General features: G+C 41.1%; 1 protein-coding gene and 1 long non-coding RNA gene across 5 annotated transcripts in view; one reads left to right on the plus strand and one right to left on the minus strand.

The window, feature by feature from the left end:
- Positions 1 to 9: 9 nt before the first annotated feature.
- LOC125406573 (uncharacterized) lies at positions 10 to 4,609 on the minus strand. Its single transcript, XR_007233949.3, has 3 exons — positions 4,380 to 4,609; positions 3,135 to 3,393; positions 10 to 334 (listed from the first exon to the last, which is right to left on the minus strand). It is a non-coding gene; the product is annotated as an uncharacterized LOC125406573 (long non-coding RNA).
- Positions 4,610 to 4,660: 51 nt separating this feature from the next.
- Positions 4,661 to 21,445, plus strand: part of Ttc17 (tetratricopeptide repeat domain 17) — a 112,706-nt gene continuing 95,921 nt past the window's right edge. For 3 of the 4 annotated variants that reach the window (XM_048443584.3, XM_048443586.3, XM_048443587.3), the window contains exon 1: positions 4,661 to 4,841. In XM_048443584.3, the coding sequence (XP_048299541.3) occupies positions 4,683 to 4,841 (159 nt within the window). In that variant the 5' untranslated portion in view covers positions 4,661 to 4,682. The remainder of the gene's footprint in view (positions 4,842 to 21,445) is intronic. The other variant, XM_048443583.3, reaches the window with a different exon arrangement.

Here is a 21,445-nt window from a genome sequence, read left to right on the forward strand (position 1 = left end):
AGATTCTTGGATATTCTTAGCATTTATTGATTGCTTATGGTAAACTGGTAGATCTTAAATATAAAGATGAAAAATGTGTTCTGTCATCAAGGTCAATTTTGATTCAGTCTTGCAAGCCATCTGTTTTATATTTTTATAAGTAAATACAATCTTCCGAAAAAAGATTTGGTTCTTTTTGTTGAAACAGTGTCAGCAGAGTTGTAACATGGTCCCATGCCTGTAATTCCATCAGGAAGCTGAGGCATGAGAATCACAAGTTCTTGTGTAGGCTGCATAGTAAGACTCTTCCGGTATTTGAGGATGGAAAAATATCGCCCAGTTCTGTGACAAACACCTGTACTCCCAGCAAACAGGAGGCTGAAGCAGGAGGATCACAAGTTTGAAGCAAGTCTAAGCTAAAGAGATCTATTCTTTTTTAAAATTAAAATCCCGGTCCAACAAGATGACTCAGCCAATGAAGGAGCGTCCTTCCAAGCTGGACAACCTAAGTTCAATCCCCTAGCTGGTAGAGAGAACCAACTCAATGAAAGTTGTCCTATTACCGACCACAAATTCACACTAAATGTAATAAAAAGAAGAAATTTTAATAAAAACCCACATCAAATACTTAAGAAATCATCATAAAATCTCTTCCAACTGCTCTTGCAGGAACCCCAGTTTAGTTCCCAGCATCCTCATTAGGCAGTTATGCCTGTAACTGTAGTTCTAAGGGACTGGACACATACTCCTCCTCAACACCATCTATGTTCATGTGTACACACCCACATACAGAGATAAATGCATAATTTTTTAAAAAAATAAACCTTTAACAGCTACTTTATCTTGAAAGATGAAGTAGGTACATTTCCTGTTACATACTGACCTAAGAATTGATTCACAGTGTGAGGTATTGTCAGTTCTCCCATTTACCATTTTATATTTTCTCAAAGGAAAGAAACGCATGTAGAATGGAAAAGAAAAAAATAAGTGCATTGAACAGGATTTTTAAAAAGTAACATGACTACCTGGATATAGAAACTCAAAACATGAGTTTTTAGAGCCATGGTTTGAATATGAAAAGTCTCTCTCTAATACAGTAATCAGGGGTGGGCTTCAGTGAAGTGGTTGAATCATGAGGGTGCAAGTCTAACATGATGAGTTTGCAACAGAATGAAACTGAAGGTGGAGAAAACTGCAGGTCTATTGTGTCCTTAGCCCACTTTCTTCGGATTGCTTCTCACCCTCCACTGTCACGTTCTCAGCACTATGGTGCCATCCAGCATGATGAGCTGAAACCCCTGCAACTGGGAACCAGAATAAGCCCTCCCTTTAAAGTGCTTGTCTCACGTAATTTAGGGACGAGAAATAGCACATTAGGTTGAGATTTATAATTATTTTACTCACTTGAAGTGGGGAAAGCTACTTTTGGGACTTGAAAAAACCCAGCCAAAAGTTAAGTATGGCTACTCAAGAAGACTATATTTATATGTAATAAGTATATATAATATATTATACATAACATAATAACATAAGAAATTCCTCCCATTTTTACCTAGGTTAAATAAGCAAAGAATTTTAGGGCAGACCCCTTAGATGGCCTTAGTCAGCCCAACTTTTTCCAGTCCTGCTTGAACTTCTCAGAACATACCAAGAATGAACTGATCTAAGTTGGGGACAGAAACCTTCATAAGGGTTGTGTCCTTGTTCTTTCTAGAGAACTATGTTGTACATGTTTATGCTCAGTGATACCAGTTTTACCTAGAATACAATACCCAGAATGCTTTGGGATCTTTCAGATGTGGTATTATATAGGATATTGCCATCTGCTCTGGGCAGCTTCCCTGACCTAGGAGAGAAAGTTTATTTGCTCTGCTTGTCTTTGCTGACTAACTGTATTGTATTTTCTTTTCCTAGTTTTAGTATGTATTGTGTCTCACTAGACTAAACCTAAGAACCTTTACAGAAATTACTAAAGTGTTTCAGTGCTCAAGATGTAGAAAGTATATCACAAGGTAGTCTGGTGTGTCATTAGTGCTACAAGAAAATTGACATTTTTACAAACTAAAGGAAGCACAAGTAAAGTCTGGGAAGAAACAAACAAACACTCTTCTCTGCATTAAGAATGCCTAAGGCAGGAATGGTGTTCATAGACATCCTTGTACACTGAATAAATACAGTTTTTTTACACTAAGACTGGGATTTAAAAAGATCCACCTGGACTATGGAAGACACATGTAGCTATGTGAAATTTCCTGAAATTCTATGTTATTTGGCCAAAGGTATTTTTGCAAATGCCATAGTCACAAATAAGCTAATTTGGGCTTAAGTAAAAAGGAAGATTATTCACTTGGAAAACCTTATCACAAATTAATTAAATCTAGACTAGAGATGTAATGAGTCAATTTCAAACACTGGAGACATTCTCTTGCTGGCCTTAAAAGTAATGGCCATGTTGAGAGCTACATAGCAAGATATAGTGGGTGTTTTGCATATTAATGGCTTGTCAGCATCCAGCTAGAAAACTGACCTCAGTCCTGTAACAGCAAAGAACTAAAACTTGCAAGAACTTGAATGAGCTTGAAGAGGACACCTCACCCAACTCTACCACCAAGCTTCAGACTGTAGCCCTGATACCAGTTGTGTGAGACAGTAGGTTTTTTCCTTAGAAACTACGTTTGTGAAGATTAGTTACACAACAGAAAACCATGGAGAGCTCTCAAGATCTTGTCTCAAAGGACAAGGATTATGATCTATGAGAAACAAATGGATGATCCATTGAGTTCATAGAAGCTAATTTTGCCTCCTTTCCAAAGGCTAAATGTCAAAGAAAAATTGCTAATAGTTAAAACATGATATTAGGGGTTCATTCTGGAGTTCTGAAGCCAAGTAGGTATATTAAACACAAGTTATTAAGTGATGGGCTAGAGATACATAACTCATTAGTGTGTTTGGCTAGCTGTGCAAGGTTCTGGGCTCATTCGTTAGCATTGTAAAGAAAAAAATCATGATGCCACTTTATATACAATAGATGACAATACCTAAAAATAAGGTGTTACTACTTTAACTCAGTTATACTCCTCATTGCCTACATTTAAACTCAATGACACACGAGACCCTAACAATTTGACACCAGCATCACCTTTACCACACTTTACCTGAATCATTTGTGCCAAGCCTTTTTTCACCTGGTTGTAGAGCTCTCTTGTACACACACACACATTATCTATATTTTAATTGTCAAACATCCTGACTTATTGCTCAGTGTTCATGTTTCCATGCCTGGTCTTCACTGTCATGCAAATATATGTCATACATTTATGTATGGTATATGTATTTGTGTATGACAGTTGTGCCACATATATAAAGATGGGTTCCCCCAGAGCTGGAGTTACAGGTGAGTCCAGTATGGGTTCCCTGAAAGAGAAAGAAATGCTTTTCAGCCCTGAATCATTTTTCCAACCCCAAGTTATACCTTTTTAGTAAAATGAATGTTAAAGTACTTTAAGAAAAGCTGCCCTTGGGGCTGGGCCTGATGGTTCATGACAGCAATACCAGCATCAAGAGACTGACAAAGGAGGACTTCAAGGCCAGCCTGGGCTAAATAATAAATCTCAGACAACTTGGGTTGCATATGGGGACTCCATTTCAAAAACAAAACCGACCTGCTGTCAGAATTAAACAATGTAATGGCCCCAGTGCCAATAGCATGAGGCAGATGTTTGTTTTTCTGCAACACCTATATGGGGAGGTGGCAGGGCACTATTCTTATCCTTTCCCAACAGAAAAAAAGCATAACAGCGACAACACAAAATGATACGCCATACTATTGGCAGTCATGAAATATCTGTAAGAACGTATGCTGGTAGAAGCTGGAACCTAAACTAGTTCATTACTCGGCTACCTGTTGATAGTAAGCTTCAAACTTGAATATGCAAATCAGTCATCTGAGACTTTATCCTTAAAACTCAGGGTGTGGGGAAGGGAAGCCACAAGTGCTGCAAACTTGCATATTTAATACAATCTTTGGAGATGCCAATATCTGGGCTCCACACCTAGACTTTTAGACTGGAGCTGCCCTCCAAAGTCCACTAGACACGTGCTGCTGTTCAGGCCCAGAAGGCACACTTCTGGGCCTTAACAGATGTGATTGATCTACAAATACATATCGCTTTTTAAATTTCGGAAGAAACTAAGTATCTATACCGATCACATATGCAGATCTTGAACTGCTACTTTGTATTTGATAAGTTAACCAGAGCGATTTTTTAATTCCTTATGTCACGCGCATTACATTAGGAGTGGGCCGCTTGACACTCCATTACGAACCTAGTAAAAAAAAATGCCTCTCTTAGGTAGTTCGAAAGCACATCTTTTATTGTACTACCGGAATTAATACTTACTTTTTTAAAAAGAACCGCCAGCCAGTATTCTCACTTCTGCTCAAGCTCCACCTAGTCTGCTATTACTATCTCCCCTCTGGTTCCCACGCTTGGAGCTCAAATAGCCTACGGGATAACTAAAGGCAGTTTCCAGCTCTGAGGTGTAGCGGGACCGATAGCCCCAAGCGACGCTGAAGGGACTGGTAGGGAGCCCGCTACACCCTGCGGGCTCCTCCTCCTGCTCCAGAGGCGACCTCCCCAAGATGGCGGACGGCGAAGAGTAGCTTCCGCTTCCGGTGTGAGCGACCCGGCTGGGGGGGCAAGATGGCGGCGGCAATAGGGGTCCGCGGCCGGTTCGAGCTGCCGCCTCGCTCTGGCCCACGGTGGCTTCTCAGCCTTTCCGCTTTGCTGAGCGTGGTGGCTCGAGGGGCCTTGGCCACCACGCACTGGGTCGTCACGGAGGACGGGAAGATCCAGCAGCAGGTAGCGGCCAGGGTGCCCCTCTGTCCCCGTCAGGGGCATCCCCGAGCCGGGCCCCTGTGAGGCTCCGCGCGGCACCGCCCCCAGCTCATCTCCCCGTGGTCCCAGCGCTGCTCGACCCCGCGCCGCCCCCTCCCCCTGGATCTCCCTGCCCAGGCTCCGCCGAGGGAAACTTCTCAGCCTTCCACCGTGGGGCCGCGCGCCGTCCCGGAACCGACCCTGGGGAACCTAGACTTGAGCTGGGGGCTTAGGAATCACATAGGCTTCATTAGTTCTGCCTTTGAAGCCTGTGGGCCGGGGCCCGCGCGCCACCAGCTCTTCCCGGGGAAGTAGAGAGCAGGTGGCAGTGCCGGGGAGTGCGCGAGTCCCAGGCCGGTGACAGCCAGGGTAGCTTTAGTGAATGGATCAGTCACTTAAAGCGACTCCTCCAATCTCCTCTCTCACATGGTGGGATTTGTTTCAGGATATGGTGGTGATTTTAGGCTGTGCCGTTAGCCAGGTCTCAGGAGCTCATTAAAGACAACCCATTCTTGCTGCTTCCGAAGGAATGTCAGAAGATGCCTCTGGTGGCATTGTCTGCATCATTCGGCTCTTAAGTGCCCTCATTTCATTGCGTCTTTATTTTTCATTGCTTCTTTACCTAGTCCCTGTGACCCAGCCCGACACGCAGCATATGCAGTTTACTAGATTATCCTATGCTTGAACTGATTTCTCAAAGGACAGACTGCTTTTCTTATGTAACTTTCTGATGCCCGCATTTGCGCTTATACTGCTGATGCTTAGAGTACGTTGTGTGTGCGCGCGTGCTCACGTTCCACCACAGACTCTTGTAAACTTAATGACTTTCAGTGCTTGACAACAATCGGAAAACGTCCAGCAGACGTTTAAAAAGTGAAGTGTGTACTCCATGCAATTGAAGCTTACTAACTCTAATGTTTTAACTAAAGTCGCGTGAAATTACTGATCCTTCGGGTTAACCGTAGAAACACTAAATCTAAACAAATATAATTTTTAAAAGTCAGCCCCTGTCTTTCCATTATACTGTTTACTTGCTTGTATTTATAGCTGTCTCCCATTTTAAAAGGTTTCTTTTCCATGAATAAAAAATTAAGCTCCAGCTTAATTTTTCATTGAGCTCCAGCTGAGGCTTATAAAGGTTCTCAGAAACCCTAGAAGATACAGTGAGGCAGTCTTTTCAACATAAGGTTAGAAATCTTGTATCCATTCGTTGTTTTCATCTTTTGTTTGCTGTTGCTAGTTTTCTCTAAGGCCCTCATGAAGGGAGACATCGAATGAGTACTTACACTGCAATTTGGGGAGCTCTTCTCCTATTGGCTCTTTTGCTATATTGTTTCTGGCCACAGCTATTTATACTCTATGACATTGACTTCTCCTTCCCATTCTGGTGTCCTGCCACTTGGCTGTAAAAGTAGTCCATCTGAAAAGTGAAGGCTCATTGATGGATATGGATTGTTTATATGCTGAATATTGCAATGGAAAAGTTAAATTGGATTTGGTTTTGTTAGCAGATGCTAACACTGGATCTATGTTTTAGAAGGGAAAAATGGGGTTTTAGTAACTTGCCTCAGAAAAGGACCAAATCTTCTGACTGCCTAGTCATCCCTTCAGTAAGTAGTTAGGCTTAAAGTTTAAAAAAGCAAGGTTTTTTGTGTCTTTTTAATGACCCCTTTTCATTGACTTTTCCAATTCTTCTCTGCACATTGAAAGTTGTAGCATTGAGTTCTAGCAGCCATGAAATTTTATTCTATAGAAAATAAAGTTGCACACAACAGTGTAATGACTGAAGGGTAGGGATAGGGAGAATGGAGTTAATATAAAGGGAAATCAGTACCAATAAATAAAATAGGAATTGGATATGGTGGGCAGCTTTTGTTTGGACTCCAATAATTGCCTAACTCCTGTGCCCTTTCCTGACAATAAACTTAATTCAGGCAAAACCTAATAAAGATAGTTTAGATTACAGTCAGTGGTCACATTGGGTATATATGAGTACACAGATTTGGGGATACTATAGTTCTGTTAGTAAATTCGAAACACAGTTAGGCGTCAGTGGCATATGTAATTACCGTTGCTGGATTCTTGCTTCTGTCGCTCAGCCAAGAGCAGAAGTGTGGTTTCAGTTTTAAAATGACCTGCTATCACGAAGGAGCTATGGGCAAACTGAAGTAGAAAATCTTAGAAAATTAGAGTGGCAAATGCCTCTCTCATTATTTGAATTCTAATATTTAAACTTTTTCTAATTATATGTAAGTCAGTATTTTTCTACAGTATAGTCATTTTTCCACAGCAAATGTGAAGATGTTTATATGAATTAATAGTCACAACTGAAGCCAACTGTGGTGCACACAACTTTAATCCCAGCACTAGGGAGGCAATGGCAGGTGGATCTATGAATTTGAAGCCAGCCTGGTCTACTTATTTAGCAAGTTCCAGGCCAGCCAGATCTGTATAATGAGATCCTATCTCTCAGGGAAAAAAAATCAGACTTGCCCAAAGCGTATATTTAATTAGGGGCATTTCCGTCATTGTAGTTAGTTTTAAGTACAGCATGGAGTCTTTACCAGGAGAAGTGCATATTCATTGGGTTTATATCTCAAGCGTTAGCCGACCCTAAAGATCAATACCCACCAGTTCAACACTGCAGGCTTGTGACTGTGCAAGTGTAGAAACCCTCTGTCCTCAGGTGGGTTGAACTGGGGCTTCAGGCAGGTAGATCTACATTCCTGCAGTCAGCCTCTTCACAATAAAAACTGGGGTTGCTGCTGGCTACAGCAAGTGTCCAATGCGTGCCATGGAAAATCAGAGTGTTTCTTTTCCATAATCCCTGCATTAGCTAAGAAGCATACCTTCCTACCACTGAACCCCAGGAACGTACTCTAGGGAGTCATGGAGTTGGGTTGTGAAGTGAATGCTCCATTTGCTATGTTTCTTCCCACCATAGACAGACAAAGATTAAGAAAAAGGCTGCCCACAATTGCAAGCTTCTTCTCAACTTTGGGTTCTGGGATACCTTTTATCATTCATTACCCCTGTGCCTGGAAAAGAGAAAGACCATCTATCTGTCTCCATTGTCCTTCCTGCTGCTCTGACCAAATACCCTTACAAAAACACCTTAAGGGAGTGCACCGCTCCATCTTAGAGTCCCTCATAGGAACATGCATGTCAGGGTAGCAAGAACTTAAGGCAACCAGTTTGAAGCAGTTACTCACGTTACAGCCATAGAGAGCAGTGAGTTAACGCATATAGGCCAGTGCTCAGCTCCCTTTCTCCACCTTTTTACAGTCCAGGCCCCAAACCTAGGGAATAGTGTTATCCACAGAGGGTGAGTTTCTCATCTCAATTAATAAAACCAAGACAATTCCCCCAAGAGATGCCCACTGACTGATTTAATTTAGCAGTCCCTCATTGAGACACGCCAGTGGTTCTAGATTGAGTCAGGTTGACAAAACTGATGATCCTACTTTATATCTCTTATTTAAGCAAGGGTCCTTAACTTGAACTCAGTCTGTGGATTAGATGAGTGTGTGCTATTAACCAGTTAGTGTGAGGCTCCACTGTGTAATTAGTCAAAAAAAAGAAAAAAAAGAAAAAAAAACCACACACCTTCCATCATCCTTAGGTGTTTAAATATGGGCTTCAGAGTTAGGTTTAGTGGTACACATCTGTAATGCCAGCACTTGAATGTGGAGGCAAGATGGTCAGTATTTTGTTATCCTTGTCAGTAGGTTATAGCAAGGTTATGTCCAGCCTGGGCTATGTAAGACCGTGTCTCTAACACAGACTTGCACTCGTGACACACATGCATACACGTTCACTTGGAAGAAGGATAGCAAGCATGCTTCAGCTAGAGAATGTAGGCGACTTCTTCGTAATCATAACTGGGGCTGTTGCTGGTTGGTTTTGTGAAGAATAAGCTTCTAGACAATATTTTCAAGTATTTCTTATTTTTTTAATTAAAATATAATTACATCATTTTCCCTTTCCTTCCTTCAACCATATACCCCTCTGCTTTCTCTCAAATTCATGGCCCCTACTTCTTTAATTTCAGTTAAATACTTTTGTTGTTTAATTTTGATATTCTTTGCTTAACGATAATGTAGGAACTTTTTTTTCCCCTCCCTTCTTCTTCTCTTCCTTCCTTTCTCTTGTTATTTGTTTGTTTGTTTGTTTCTTGAGACAAAGTCTCATGTAGCCTAGGCTTGCCTCAACATAAAAGTTTCATGTCCAGTAGATTTGCCTCAAGGTAACTGTAACAGAGGCTTGTCTTGAACTCTTTGATCATTCTGTTACCACTTTTCAAGTGTTGAGATTATAAGACTACCCATCAGGCCAAAGTTTTTTCTTTTTCTTCCCCCCCCCCAGAATACCTACTAATTAATAGGGAATGTTAAATAAATTTTTGGATTAGCCTACAGACCCTCTGCAGTCTCTAGTATCCTTTTTTTTTTTTTTTTTTTTTTTTTTTAGTTTTTGGGAGTTGTTTTGTTTTATTTTTCATTTGTTTTAGAAAGGTTCTCATGTACCTTCAGACCCACCAGGTAGGATGACTTTGAGCTTTGAATTTTATAACTGTGAGGTTATAGGTGCATGCTTCCCTGCCTGGCTCATCTCCTATCAAGTGAACTCTTGAAATGTGCTAGCTAAGTCTCTGCCTTCCCTATTGTTACCCACTGTCTCCACGGTGTAGCATTTGTTTTCTTGACCACTGTTTCTTTCTCCTCTAAAGTTAGAACCATCAAATTTTAAATTTAGTGGCAGAGGAGTGTTTTCTGTGGGGAAGGAATTCTTAAAGAAAACACATTAAAGGGCTAGAAAGATGACTCAGTGAGGTGACTCAGCTGTTAAGAGCACTGACCGTTCTTCCAGAGGACCCAGGTTCAATTCCCAACACCCACATGGCAACTAACAGTTAACTGTCTGTAACTCAAAGACCTGACGCCCTCACAAAAACATACATTCAGGCAAAACACCAATGCAAATAAAATAAAAATAAATTATTTAAGGTAAAAAAAGATTACATGTTACAACTTAGTAACCTTTTTCATACATCTAATGAGTATCATTTAGTAGTGACAATAATTATAAGCATATTAATCTACAGTAGCATGCACTTTGTGCTGTTTGAAGTACACGTTTTTCTACCCATCACCCCAGTAAGTGGAAGAATAGAAAGAAACATAAGAGCAAATGTGGAAATAAATGAAGGCTCATCTGATCTATTTTCTTTCCATTTAGATTATTTCAGCCAAGTATTTCTTAGTACATTTAGGCTAAGTGACAATGAGAGGAGAGGGGACTCAAATGTATGAGTTTATTTGGTGACTGTGTGATCATCTGCCTTCAGCCAAGCAGATGTCTAGGGAGCACAGATGCTTTTCCTTGCTCACAGTGAAGTTCCTGACGCATGAAATCTGATCCTTTCGGCAAAGCAGACATGCTAAGTGACTCTCAGCAGCTCTTGCCCAAAGAAGAGATATACCACATGGAGTTGACAAAGAGGCCAAAGTCCCCGTGGCACTGCTCTTCAGTAGGTTAGAAGTGGATGGGTTATTTGATTTTGGATCCAATAGTACGTGATTTAGGCAGATCTGAGAGGAGTTTCGCATGCACAGTGACTCAGCTGCGTTTCAGTACTTTTTAAGAAAGGAGATCACCTGGTTATGGTGTACCCAGGATATGACCCAAATTCTTCCACAACTTCTAACCTAACCCTTCCTTCTCTCTAGCCTTTATATAATCATCCGTCAGTGCCTAACCCTCACTCCAGCATCACACCCACACACACACACGCATGCCCACGCCTGTTTGCTACAAGCATCCGTAGGTTTGTTATGTTCTCCTTTGCTTCTGTTTTCCTCTGCACATGTAGCTCCACAACTTTGGTGTCATTTTCTTTGTATTTTCATAGCATGCTGAATTTCTTTCTGAAAGCCTTTACTGTCCCATGTTCTGTCCATTTGCTTAATCTTTTTTCTTTTTTGGTGGGGAGGTCTTTCAAGTCAGGGTTTCTCTGTGTAACTGTCCTGGAACTCACTTTGTAGACCAGACTGGTCTCGAACTCACAGAGATCCGCCTGCCTCTGCCTCCCGAGTGCTGGGATTAAAGGTGTGCGCCACCACCGTCTGGCCCGTTCACTTGTCTTCATATCCTTTGGACACTCACTGCACTGGTCCCAAGAGGGTCTGAATACATCCACCTCCACCACTGCCATCCCTCCCTCACTGTCAGAGCTACAGTTAACTCTTGATCGGCTGGTGCGAATAAGTGTGTGAGTGGATTCCACCTCTTAGACATTTACAGTTGCCTTTATGAAGCCGGTGCTCACTAGTTTGATCATCATCTGGAGACAGCCTGTTAGAAGTCTCACACTTGTGGAAATTTTTGAACAATCCAAGTTGATTCAATTGCTGAGCCCTTCAGCACTCAGAAGACCTGTGGAATAGACAAGGACTGTTACCTCAGAGACCACTCTTGCTCTGCTGCTGGTGATCAGGTTGTGCTCTGTAAGGGATAACATCCTCTTTTTCACTAGTGTTACACACAAAAGATCAGCTTTATTGCCCAGACATGTAAATATGTCAAGAAGCAATAAGAAAAACAGTGAACAAGAAAAGTAAGGGGAGAATGAGAAGGCCAGGCGGTGTAGACACAGACTGACAGCTACACTGCTGAGCAGGGGTTACAATCAGCTGTTTGGAAGCAAACAGAAGGCATGCTGGCAGTGAGAAATATGAGGTCTTGCCAACAGACCAAGTAAATTATTAGCTCAGATTTGTACTCCAGAATATGGAGAACAGTACCTGTGTCTCAGTGATACTCCATGATGGCAAAAAACTAAAACAGCAGAAGCTCCTGTGTGTGGTTCTGCAGCAGACAACTCAAAAGAGTCATGTGTGTACTCTTTTTGTTCTCTTAAAGCCAATCCAGTCAGCCCGTTATCCCTACAGCTCTCATAAGGACACCCAGGACTTCCCTCATTGCCAAACTCAGCTCTGAGTAACCTCAGCAATCGTACTTATTTAACCTCTTAGCAAACCAGTGGCCACCTCCTACCTTACTGAACTATTTACTTTCACGATTGCCAGGACACAGACTCTATTTTTCTTCTGAGCCCCTTGGCCAAGACTTTTGTTCTTTTCTGCTTGATCCCCCTTTCCTTGATGACGTTTACTGGCTGGTGTGCTGTCTTGCTCCCACCTTATGGTCTCATGCAGCCTCCTGCCATAACATTTGCCCTGTTGAAGTCTTCCAAATCTCGTCTGAGTTCCATGTCTCCTGGGAGTCTCCACTCAGAGTGGCATCACATGTACACATGCCTTAAGCCCACCCCACCTCAGACCTCTTCCATTCACTAGATTGCTGAGACACCAAAGACTGGTGTTTTCTTGACTCTTTCATTCTCTACTTCATACGCAGCCTGAAAATAAGCTGCCACTGTTACTTCCCAATCCAGCCATGTGTTTCCACTTCACTTCTGTAGCCCTAGTCCAGACTAATTCTGCCTCCATCCTGCTCTGCTGACAGTTCTTAGCTGATCTTCCTACTTCTCTTGTGCCCTAGATGGTCTGTCTGCTCTCCCCAGAATCACTGAAAATGTTTTGTGTTTTTAAACACATGTGGCCACGTCAGTCACTCTCAGATAGGACAGATAGGAAGGAGTCAGAGAACATGAGAGCCTCGGTTTTCCAATCACACATGAAGATGAATATCTAGGTTCTGCTGTAGCTTACAAGACCTGAGAGACCAGAGGCCTGCTCACCTCTCCAGCCTCAGGTCCCACTGTTCATCTTAGGTGATGTACCTAGCAAGTTTCTGCCTTTGGACCGCCCTCTACAGGTGCCATCATAGCTCAACTTGCCTCTTTTTTCAGGTCTGTTCAGATGGCATCTCTTATATACTAAAACATCATTTCTTCCAACAGTGTCTACTTCCTCTGCTTTATTCTTCATAGCACTCACTGCTGGGGCTATATTATAGCATTTATGTTTTATTTCCTGTCCACTCAAGAAGGCACCAACTTTGTCCTCTTCAATGAAGTAACCTCAGAACTGAAAACAGTGCCTGACACATTATGCACTCAAGGAATAGTGAATAAGTGAAAAAAGCATGTTTGCATACAGTATTTTTACCTGCAATATTACACATGTCAGCATACTCATAGGCCGCCATCATTTTACTGGTCTAGAGCAGGGAAGGTGTGTTTACTTGAGGGTGACAAGAGGGTTTCTTGATTCCTGTTACAAATGAAAAGCTTGGACAAGCTAAATCCTAGAGCATAGTGTCTCTGAATAAGAATTGTAAGATGTTCCCTTGCCACATCACAATGAGTGTTCTTCCTCAAAGTTTCTTGTATTTGCAAACACTTTTATGAATTTCTCTTGTAAACATACAACTGGGAACATTTTGTCTGATGACTAACTTGCTAGCTTAAAACCACAATAAAGGGAAAAACTTCCTTCTTGGTTAAGACTTGATAGTAACCAGTTGAATGAATATTCTATGTATGTTTATCCAGTGCTCTTGGCAGGCTTTTAGAGTCTTCAGGGTTTTTTTTTTTCTTTACTGTCAAATAATGCTATGGCAAATGAGGGTGTCTCTGTATTTTGCCTATGAGTATTTGTAAGGTGAATTATTGAAATGAAGTTAACTGGTTTAAAGAATGTGTTACTCTTAATTTTCCTAGGTATTGGCAAATTATCATGCTAAAGGAGTATGTCAGTATATGAATGTTGTGATTGTTTTGGCTCTTTTGAGGGTCACACCACCCAGCTCCCAAATAAATCACACACAGAGGCTTATTCTTAGTTGTGAATGTCCAGCCTTCACTTGGCTTGTTTCTAGCCAACTTTCCTAATCTTAAATTTTCCTAACTCTTAAATCTAAATTATCTACATCTAAATTATCTTAAACTGTCTATCTTTTTGCTTCTGGACTTTTATCTTTTCTTACTTCTACATATCTTACTTTCACTCTTACTCCGTGGCTTGCTGTATAGCTGGGTGCCTGGCCCCCAATGTCCTCCTCTCCTTGTTCTTATCCTCCCTCCCCTTCTCCAGATTTCTCCTTCTATTTATACTCTCTGCCTGTCAGCCCCTCCTATTCTTGCTCCAGCCTCACTGTTGGCCATTCAGCTCTTTATTAGGACCATCAGGTGTTTTAGACAGGCAAAGAATCACAGCTTCACAGAGTTAAACAAATGCAGCATAAACAAAAGTCACACACATTAAAATAATATTCCCCAACATTTGAAAATGCCCAAGAGTAGTTGGGATGTGCAAAACCTTTGTTCATAATTTCACTTCAGGAAAAGACTATGCATTGCCCTTAGTTAAACAGCACTGTCGCATCAGTAAGAGTGACAAGCAAAAGGCCACCTTCAGTTGCATCTTTGTGTCTTCCCAGAAAAATTACACTTTTACCATTAATGTGTGTTTCCTACTTGTTGTATTGCAGTAAAAGAAATCATCATATTGGTTTCATCCCCTGACCAGTGGGTTAGTAATGAGGTTAACTACATCCAGTTACTCTCTTTAGGGTGGTGATTTCCAGCATAAACTAGCAAAGTTATCCCCAGGCCATTTCCTTCCACTCAGTTACAGTATGGCCCAGTGTCTCGTCCTGATTGTAGTAGCTTTTCTAGGATTTGAGTAACCCAGTTATTGCACTAAGAATTTTAGAGCTCAAACCTGGTATTATATCTAGACTTAGTAAGTGCTTATATTATTTTCTATTGTTGCTGTTTAGGAGGAGAAGGAGGAAGAGAAGACCACAAACTTAATGGTTTAAAACAACTCAAACTTATTGCCCTCCAGTTAATAAGGCTAGAAGTCAACCTGAGACTCATAGGCATAGTCCAGAGGACAGCAGCACTGTGCATCCTTCTGGAGGTTCTGGGCAATGCCCACCTTTTCGAATGCCTGTGGCTGCAAGTATTCCATGGCTCTTGTCATTGTGTCTTCAAAATCAACAGCAGTGCATGCCTCTGACCTTGTTTTCTTTCCTTGTCTGTCTCTCTGTGGCCTACCCCGTGTGTGTGTATGTGTGTGTGTGTGTGTGTGTGTGTGTGTGTGTGTTCGTGCACATGTGCACACTCTCCCTCTTCCATATAATTTCACAGTACCCACCTGATATCCAAGCTGTGATCTCTGTCCTAATTAAGACAGTCTGATTAGCAACAATTCATCTGGTTAGTATCTTAATTCTCATTTGCCATACAGCATAATGTACTTACAAGATTAGGGATCTGAGCATGGAAATCTTGGTTGGGCCATTATTTTGCCTGCTGCTATATGTTCAGTACTTATTTACTGCTTGAATTAAAGTCGCATTTGAGTTACATATAAAAAAGCTATCTATAAACAACAATTGGGGGGAAAAGGCAGGAAAATCAGGGGGTTCACATTTAACTTCAGCTACATAGGAGTTTGAGACCAGCCTGTCTCAAAGGAGAAAACAGTAACAACAGAACCAGCTACATTGCTTTCATACATGTTGACAAGAGCTTCTTGACAAATACATGGAGAAATAATTCATGATTCTTGCCATCTCATCCTACATTTTAGTTTCTTTTCTTGGAAAGTTACAAATAGTCTAGCTGAGAGTAGATTGTTTATATATTTTCCCTGTGTCATAAATTCTAATCCCACTGTTGAAAGGGTGAAGACTGGAGAAATCCTGGGACTAGCCAGCCAGCCTAGCCTAATCAGTGTCCTTAAGAGAGAGTATCTCCCCTCTAAAAGAAAAAAAAAAAAAAGGAGAATGACTGTCTTGGGCAATAGCCTTCCACTGTGCACATGCACACACATGTACCACACACACATATGCACAAATGTGTGTAAGTTTTCACGGTTATAGCCAGGAGCCTACAAAGAACCTCTTATAAGTAGAGCTGGACTGATATTTCAAACTTGCAGTTCGAACCTGAAAGAAGGGGAAAGTCCATCATGGCTTAACTTGAGGGGTAGTTGGGTGGAGAGTTTTGACCGCATACCTACCTGTCTCAGCCCATCCCCTTTAAACTCATCCTGACTACCATGGTATGACCACAGCTGGCGGCACAGATGCAAAGGTTCCTTGACCAGTTCTTTGACAATGGCAATAATTTAGACTTCAGATAAGATTTAAAAGAAAGGTAAGGTCTAGAAAAGATATTTAGTTGGTACATTTTGGAGTTCTTCTCCTTAGACAAGAACTGTCTTTATGAATACTAAGAGAAAGCTTCAGACCTGGAATTCTACTTGTTATTGCAGTTTGTTTAAAATTAAATAAAACAAAATTGTTTCCTAGTATGCTCAAGTTTGATGTTTACAAAGATAACATACTTATCGGTAGACTTTTTCATTATAAATTTAAGCAATATACACTCCCTGTTGAAAAGACAGGAAGCACAAATAAGATAATCACCTGAGTTCCATTAACTAGAGTCATACTTTTAAAATATTGTACATAAACTATGAAATTTAAAGTGAGGCAGGAGAAATATTTTTAAATATAAAAGCACGGCCAATATAAAGCCCACAAAAAGATTGAGATTAAAATGTATTCCTGTGTTCTTCAAGGCTTATGGAAATTCACTGTTGGTAGAAATTTCAATTGATTCAACTATTTTGGAGAACATTAGCAAAAACCATGAAGTGTATTCCCTCTGACTTACACATTCTCTTCAAAGAGAAGAACTGCTGTCCCAAGAACATGTGTGGAAGGGTGCTCATCACAGTTTTTTTTTTTTTAAGAAAAATAATGAGTAACCTAAATTTTAGAAATAAAGTAGCGCTTTGTTAATCCTGAGCTAGGTTAACTTTGAGAGTCTGAGGTAGGAAGAGCATGAGTTCAAAGCTAGTCTGCTCACATGGTAACAACCTGTCTCAAAACAAAATATTAACCACTAATATTGAGGTTGAACTAGGGATGCAATTGGCAGAATGCTTGTGTCCATCCCCAACACTGTGTAATTGGGTGTGATAACCCACCCCTGAAATTCTAGCACTTGGGAGGTGGGTCAGAATTTCAAGGTCTTCCTCAGTTTAACAGAGACTCTGTGTCAAAAATAAATTGCCAGGTGATGGTGGTGCACGCCTTTAATCCCACCAATTGAGAGGCAGAAGCAGGTGGATCTCTGAGTTGGAGCTAGCCTGGTCTACAAAGTGAGTTCCAGGAATGCAGGGCAAGACACAATGAAACCCTGTTTCAAATAACCAATAAATAAATAAATAAAGTGCTTTCCCTTCAGTCCTAGAGCCCACAGAGGGAGTCCGAGTGCAATGGCAGATGAATATAATCCCAACACTGGGAAAGCAGAAGTAGAAATCTTGCTGGCTCATCCATCTAGATGAATTACTGAGAGACTGTCTCAAAACTTCAGGTGAACAGTTGAGTAGGGCACTTCTGACCTTTGTGCATGTGTGAGTACATATATGCTCAACACAACACACACACACACACACACACAAATAAATAAATGATGGAGTGATAGCTTGGTCAGAAGTGCTTGCTGTTCAAATATGAGGACCTAAATTCAGACCCCACCAGAGGACCTAAATTCAGACCCCACCACCCACATTTTTGCCAGTAGTAGCACATGCTTCTCATCCCAGAACTGTAGACATTCCAGAGCAGAAATAGGAGGATCTCTGCAACTTTTTGGCTAACCAAACTAGCCTAATTTGCAAGTCCCAAGTTCTACTAAGAGATCCTGTCTCAAAAAACAAGGTGGGCTATTACATGAAGAGTGATAGATGAAGCTGACCTTTGATCTTCACATGCACATGAACACGAACACACATACCTGTATATACACATAATAAGGAGATAAGATTAATGATCCAACTGTATTTACTGGGAGAGATTTTCAATAAAATGGGCAGGGGAAGGACTCAATGCACTAGAAATTATTCCCATTTAAAAAATTAGCCAGGCAGTGGTGGTGCACGTCTATAATCCCAGGGAAACATGGGAAGGTGGATCTCTGTGATTTCAAGACCAGACCAATCCATAGAGTGAGTTCCAGGACAGCCAGAGCTATTTAGAGAAACCCTTTCGAACTCCAGCCCCCATTCCTATTTGCCTATTTTTTAGGCAGGGTCCCTTCCCAGACCCGGTTGTTTGCTGCTGACACGCCCCAAGGATTCACATGTCACCACTCCCAGCTTTCTCCAAGTAGGTTCTGGAGCTTGAATTCAGACCCACATGCTTACATAGCAAGCATTGTTCTGATGGAGTCATCTTTTTAGCACCAGAAGAAGCTTTTAGCTGCAACTGTGGAAATCATCCTTGCTCCAAGCAAGTAAAGATTATATGGGCAAATTGAAAATATGCCAGTCTCATTGTTTTAATAGTAGAATTTTCCCACAGAAGTATAAGTCAGTCTGATAAAAATGTGATAGAGGTAGTGTTTAAAAGTTAGAAGAACCTAAAAGTCATCTAATTGTGCCTTTTCAGCTGATAGACAGGGAAGTACCTCGGGCAGTTTGATTCAGTTAGTCAAGGATATACAGTCAGGGGCATACTTGTTCTGACCTCTGGAGGGCTCCCCACTGTACCTCCAGTGGAACATCAAGCAAATGTGGCATCAAGACAGTGTCCTCAAATAACCAGCATTGTGTTGACTACATACCATACACCTCAGAACATATTACACATGAACAGTAGAAAGAGAGGTACAAATGGCAGTTGGAGAGTGTAATGCCTGATGATACAGGAGTATGTGTGCATGTAATGCCTGGTACAGGAGTATGTGTGCATGTAATGCCTGATACAGGAGTATGTGTGCCTATAATGCTTGGTGATACAGGAGTATGTGTGCGTATAATGCTTGATGATACAGGAGTATGTGTGCCTATAATGCTTGATGATACAGGAGTATGTGTGTGTATAATGCTTGATGATACAGGAGTATGTGTGCCTATAATGCTTGATGATACAGGAGTATGTGTGCATGTAATGCCTGATACAGGAGTATGTGTGCCTATAATGCTTGGTGATACAGGAGTATGTGTGCTTATAATGCTTGATGATACAGGAGTATGTGTGCATGTAATACCTGACGATACAGGAGTATGTGTGCATGTAATGCCTGATACAGGAGTATGTGTGCCTATAATGCTTGGTGATACAGGAGTATGTGTGCCTATAATGCTTGATGATACAGGAGTATGTGTGCCTATAATGCTTGATGATACAGGAGTATGTGTGTGTATAATGCTTGATGATACAGGAGTATGTGTGCCTATAATGCTTGATGATACAGGAGTATGTGTGCATGTAATGCCTGATACAGGAGTATGTGTGCCTATAATGCTTGGTGATACAGGAGTATGTGTGCTTATAATGCTTGATGATACAGGAGTATGTGTGCATGTAATACCTGACGATACAGGAGTATGTGTGCATGTAATGCCTGATACAGGAGTATGTGTGCCTATAATGCTTGGTGATACAGGAGTATGTGTGCCTATAATGCTTGATGATACAGGAGTATGTGTGCCTATAATGCTTGATGATACAGGAGTATGTGTGTCTATAATACCTGATAATACAGAAGTATGTGTGCATGTAATACCTGACGATACAGGAGTGTGTACACATGTAATGCTTGATGATAACAGGAGTATACAGTTTAATGTTAAATCAAGAGGAGGATGGTTGACTTCACAAAATAAATGGTTTTTGGTTCAATCTTCTAGCCCCTGTCAAGTATGTGCCTGGTAGAGGAAGCACCATGTGCAAAGTCACAAGAGTCTTGTTTTAGTTGGGATTTCCATGGCTGTGATAGAAACTTGGGAGGAAACTTGAGGGGAAGTGTTTATTTCATTTTAAGACTTTGAGGTAGCAGTTCATCAGTGAGAGATATCAAGGCAGGAATTTAAGCAAGGCAGGAGCTGAAGCAGAAACCATGGAGAATTGCTTCTTGTTGGCTTGGTCCTCATGGATTCTGTAGTCTATTTTGTAATAGCATCCAAGACAACCCATGCAGGGACAGCACCACCCACATTGGAAAATGCCCTATAGCCCCATCTTATGAAGGCATTTTCTCAGTTGGGGTTCCCTCCTCTCAGATGAAGCTATCTTGAGTAAGGCTGGCCAAAGAAGAGGGAAAAATAAGCAGAGTAGGCAGCATAAAGAGCCGAAAGATACCCTGGCAAGGTCTTTTAAAATTAGGTCAAGTTGGACCAGTGAAATGACTTAGTGGCCTGACACTTGAATTCAATCCCCAGCACCCACATAATGGAATGGAAGAACCTTTAACCTCTACTTAATTAATTAATTAATTAGAATGTAATAAAGATTAAGGAAATGTTTGATATAACATGAACACTTTCCGAATTATAAACATGTTACTGGCATATTGGACGAACTGCATGTGCTACACGTATGGTTTGTCCCAGGGTGTGAATAAAGGTAGGTTTTTGTGCTGCTTCAGCCCCATTGTCAGGCCCCTGGAATGCAAGCTGCCTGATCCCCAGTAGCTCAGCAGGAGTTCTGGATTAGTCTCTGTAGTACCACCTGACCTCACCTGGGAAACCCTATCTCAGAAATAACCATATGAGTAATAGAAAGAAGGCACTGGCCGGATCTTCCGGTGGAGAAGAGGAAACCAGCCATGTAACTGTGATAAAGAAGGAAAGTATGGGTCCTGACCAGAAAAAATTAGAAGTAGGCAGCAGGTAGAGCCATATTAGCTTTATGTAGAGGTGAAATGATAATGTCTTAAAAGGTTTCAATGTGATAGTCTTAATTTAAATAACTTAAAATTCTGAATTAAAAATATTCTGCTTCAAATTATTAACTTAAGGGGAATATTTTTAATGAGTATCATTACTGTAGGACTTTATTAAACAGTTTTCACACTGCTGCTAGAAGAACAGGTCTCCATGTACTTTAATATATTAAAGTGAATACCAGTGACGAGGTTAGAAAAATCACTATGTACGAATTAACGTCACTACAGAAATGTGTCATTGCCTGCTATAAATGACCATTGACAATTGATTGGCTCAAACTTGCCTTCCTAGAACATCAAACATCTTTGTACCCTAAGCTGGTTATTTTGTTTAAGATGTTCACCCTTATCTAACTTGGCAGGGGATCAATTTCCATCTGTTGCTGTATGGATTTACTGAATCCACCATCTTAGGACCCTGATTGGAGATCAGACATTCCCAATGTTTGGATTCGGGGCTGAAGGGATGGTTCAGCAGTTAAGAGCACTGGATGCTCTTCCAGATGACCCAGGTTTCAAATCCCAACACCCGCGTGGTTCACAGCCATCTGTATCTCCAGTTCCAGGATATTCGGCATCCTCACTCACATAGACATACATGCAGGCAAAACACCAATGTACATAATAAAAATAAATCATTTTTAAACATCTTGATTCATTAGAGAAAGCAACAAGAGAAATCTATAAAAGTGCACTTGATAGGAGTTAAACATTTACTGCTGTTTTATATTATTGCCTGTGTGTACTCATGTATTCTAAGGAAAATAAAGCTGAATTGCCTGGCATATTTTTCTTCTTTGGTGAAGTGGAACCTGTAGGCCCAGAGAATGCATCTTTCCCTGTCACAGAATTAAGTCCACAGTTACAT

Source organism: Myodes glareolus, chromosome 10 (genome assembly GCF_982192425.1).
Source record: "Myodes glareolus chromosome 10, mMyoGla1.1, whole genome shotgun sequence".
Taxonomy (NCBI): Eukaryota; Metazoa; Chordata; class Mammalia; order Rodentia; family Cricetidae; genus Myodes; species Myodes glareolus.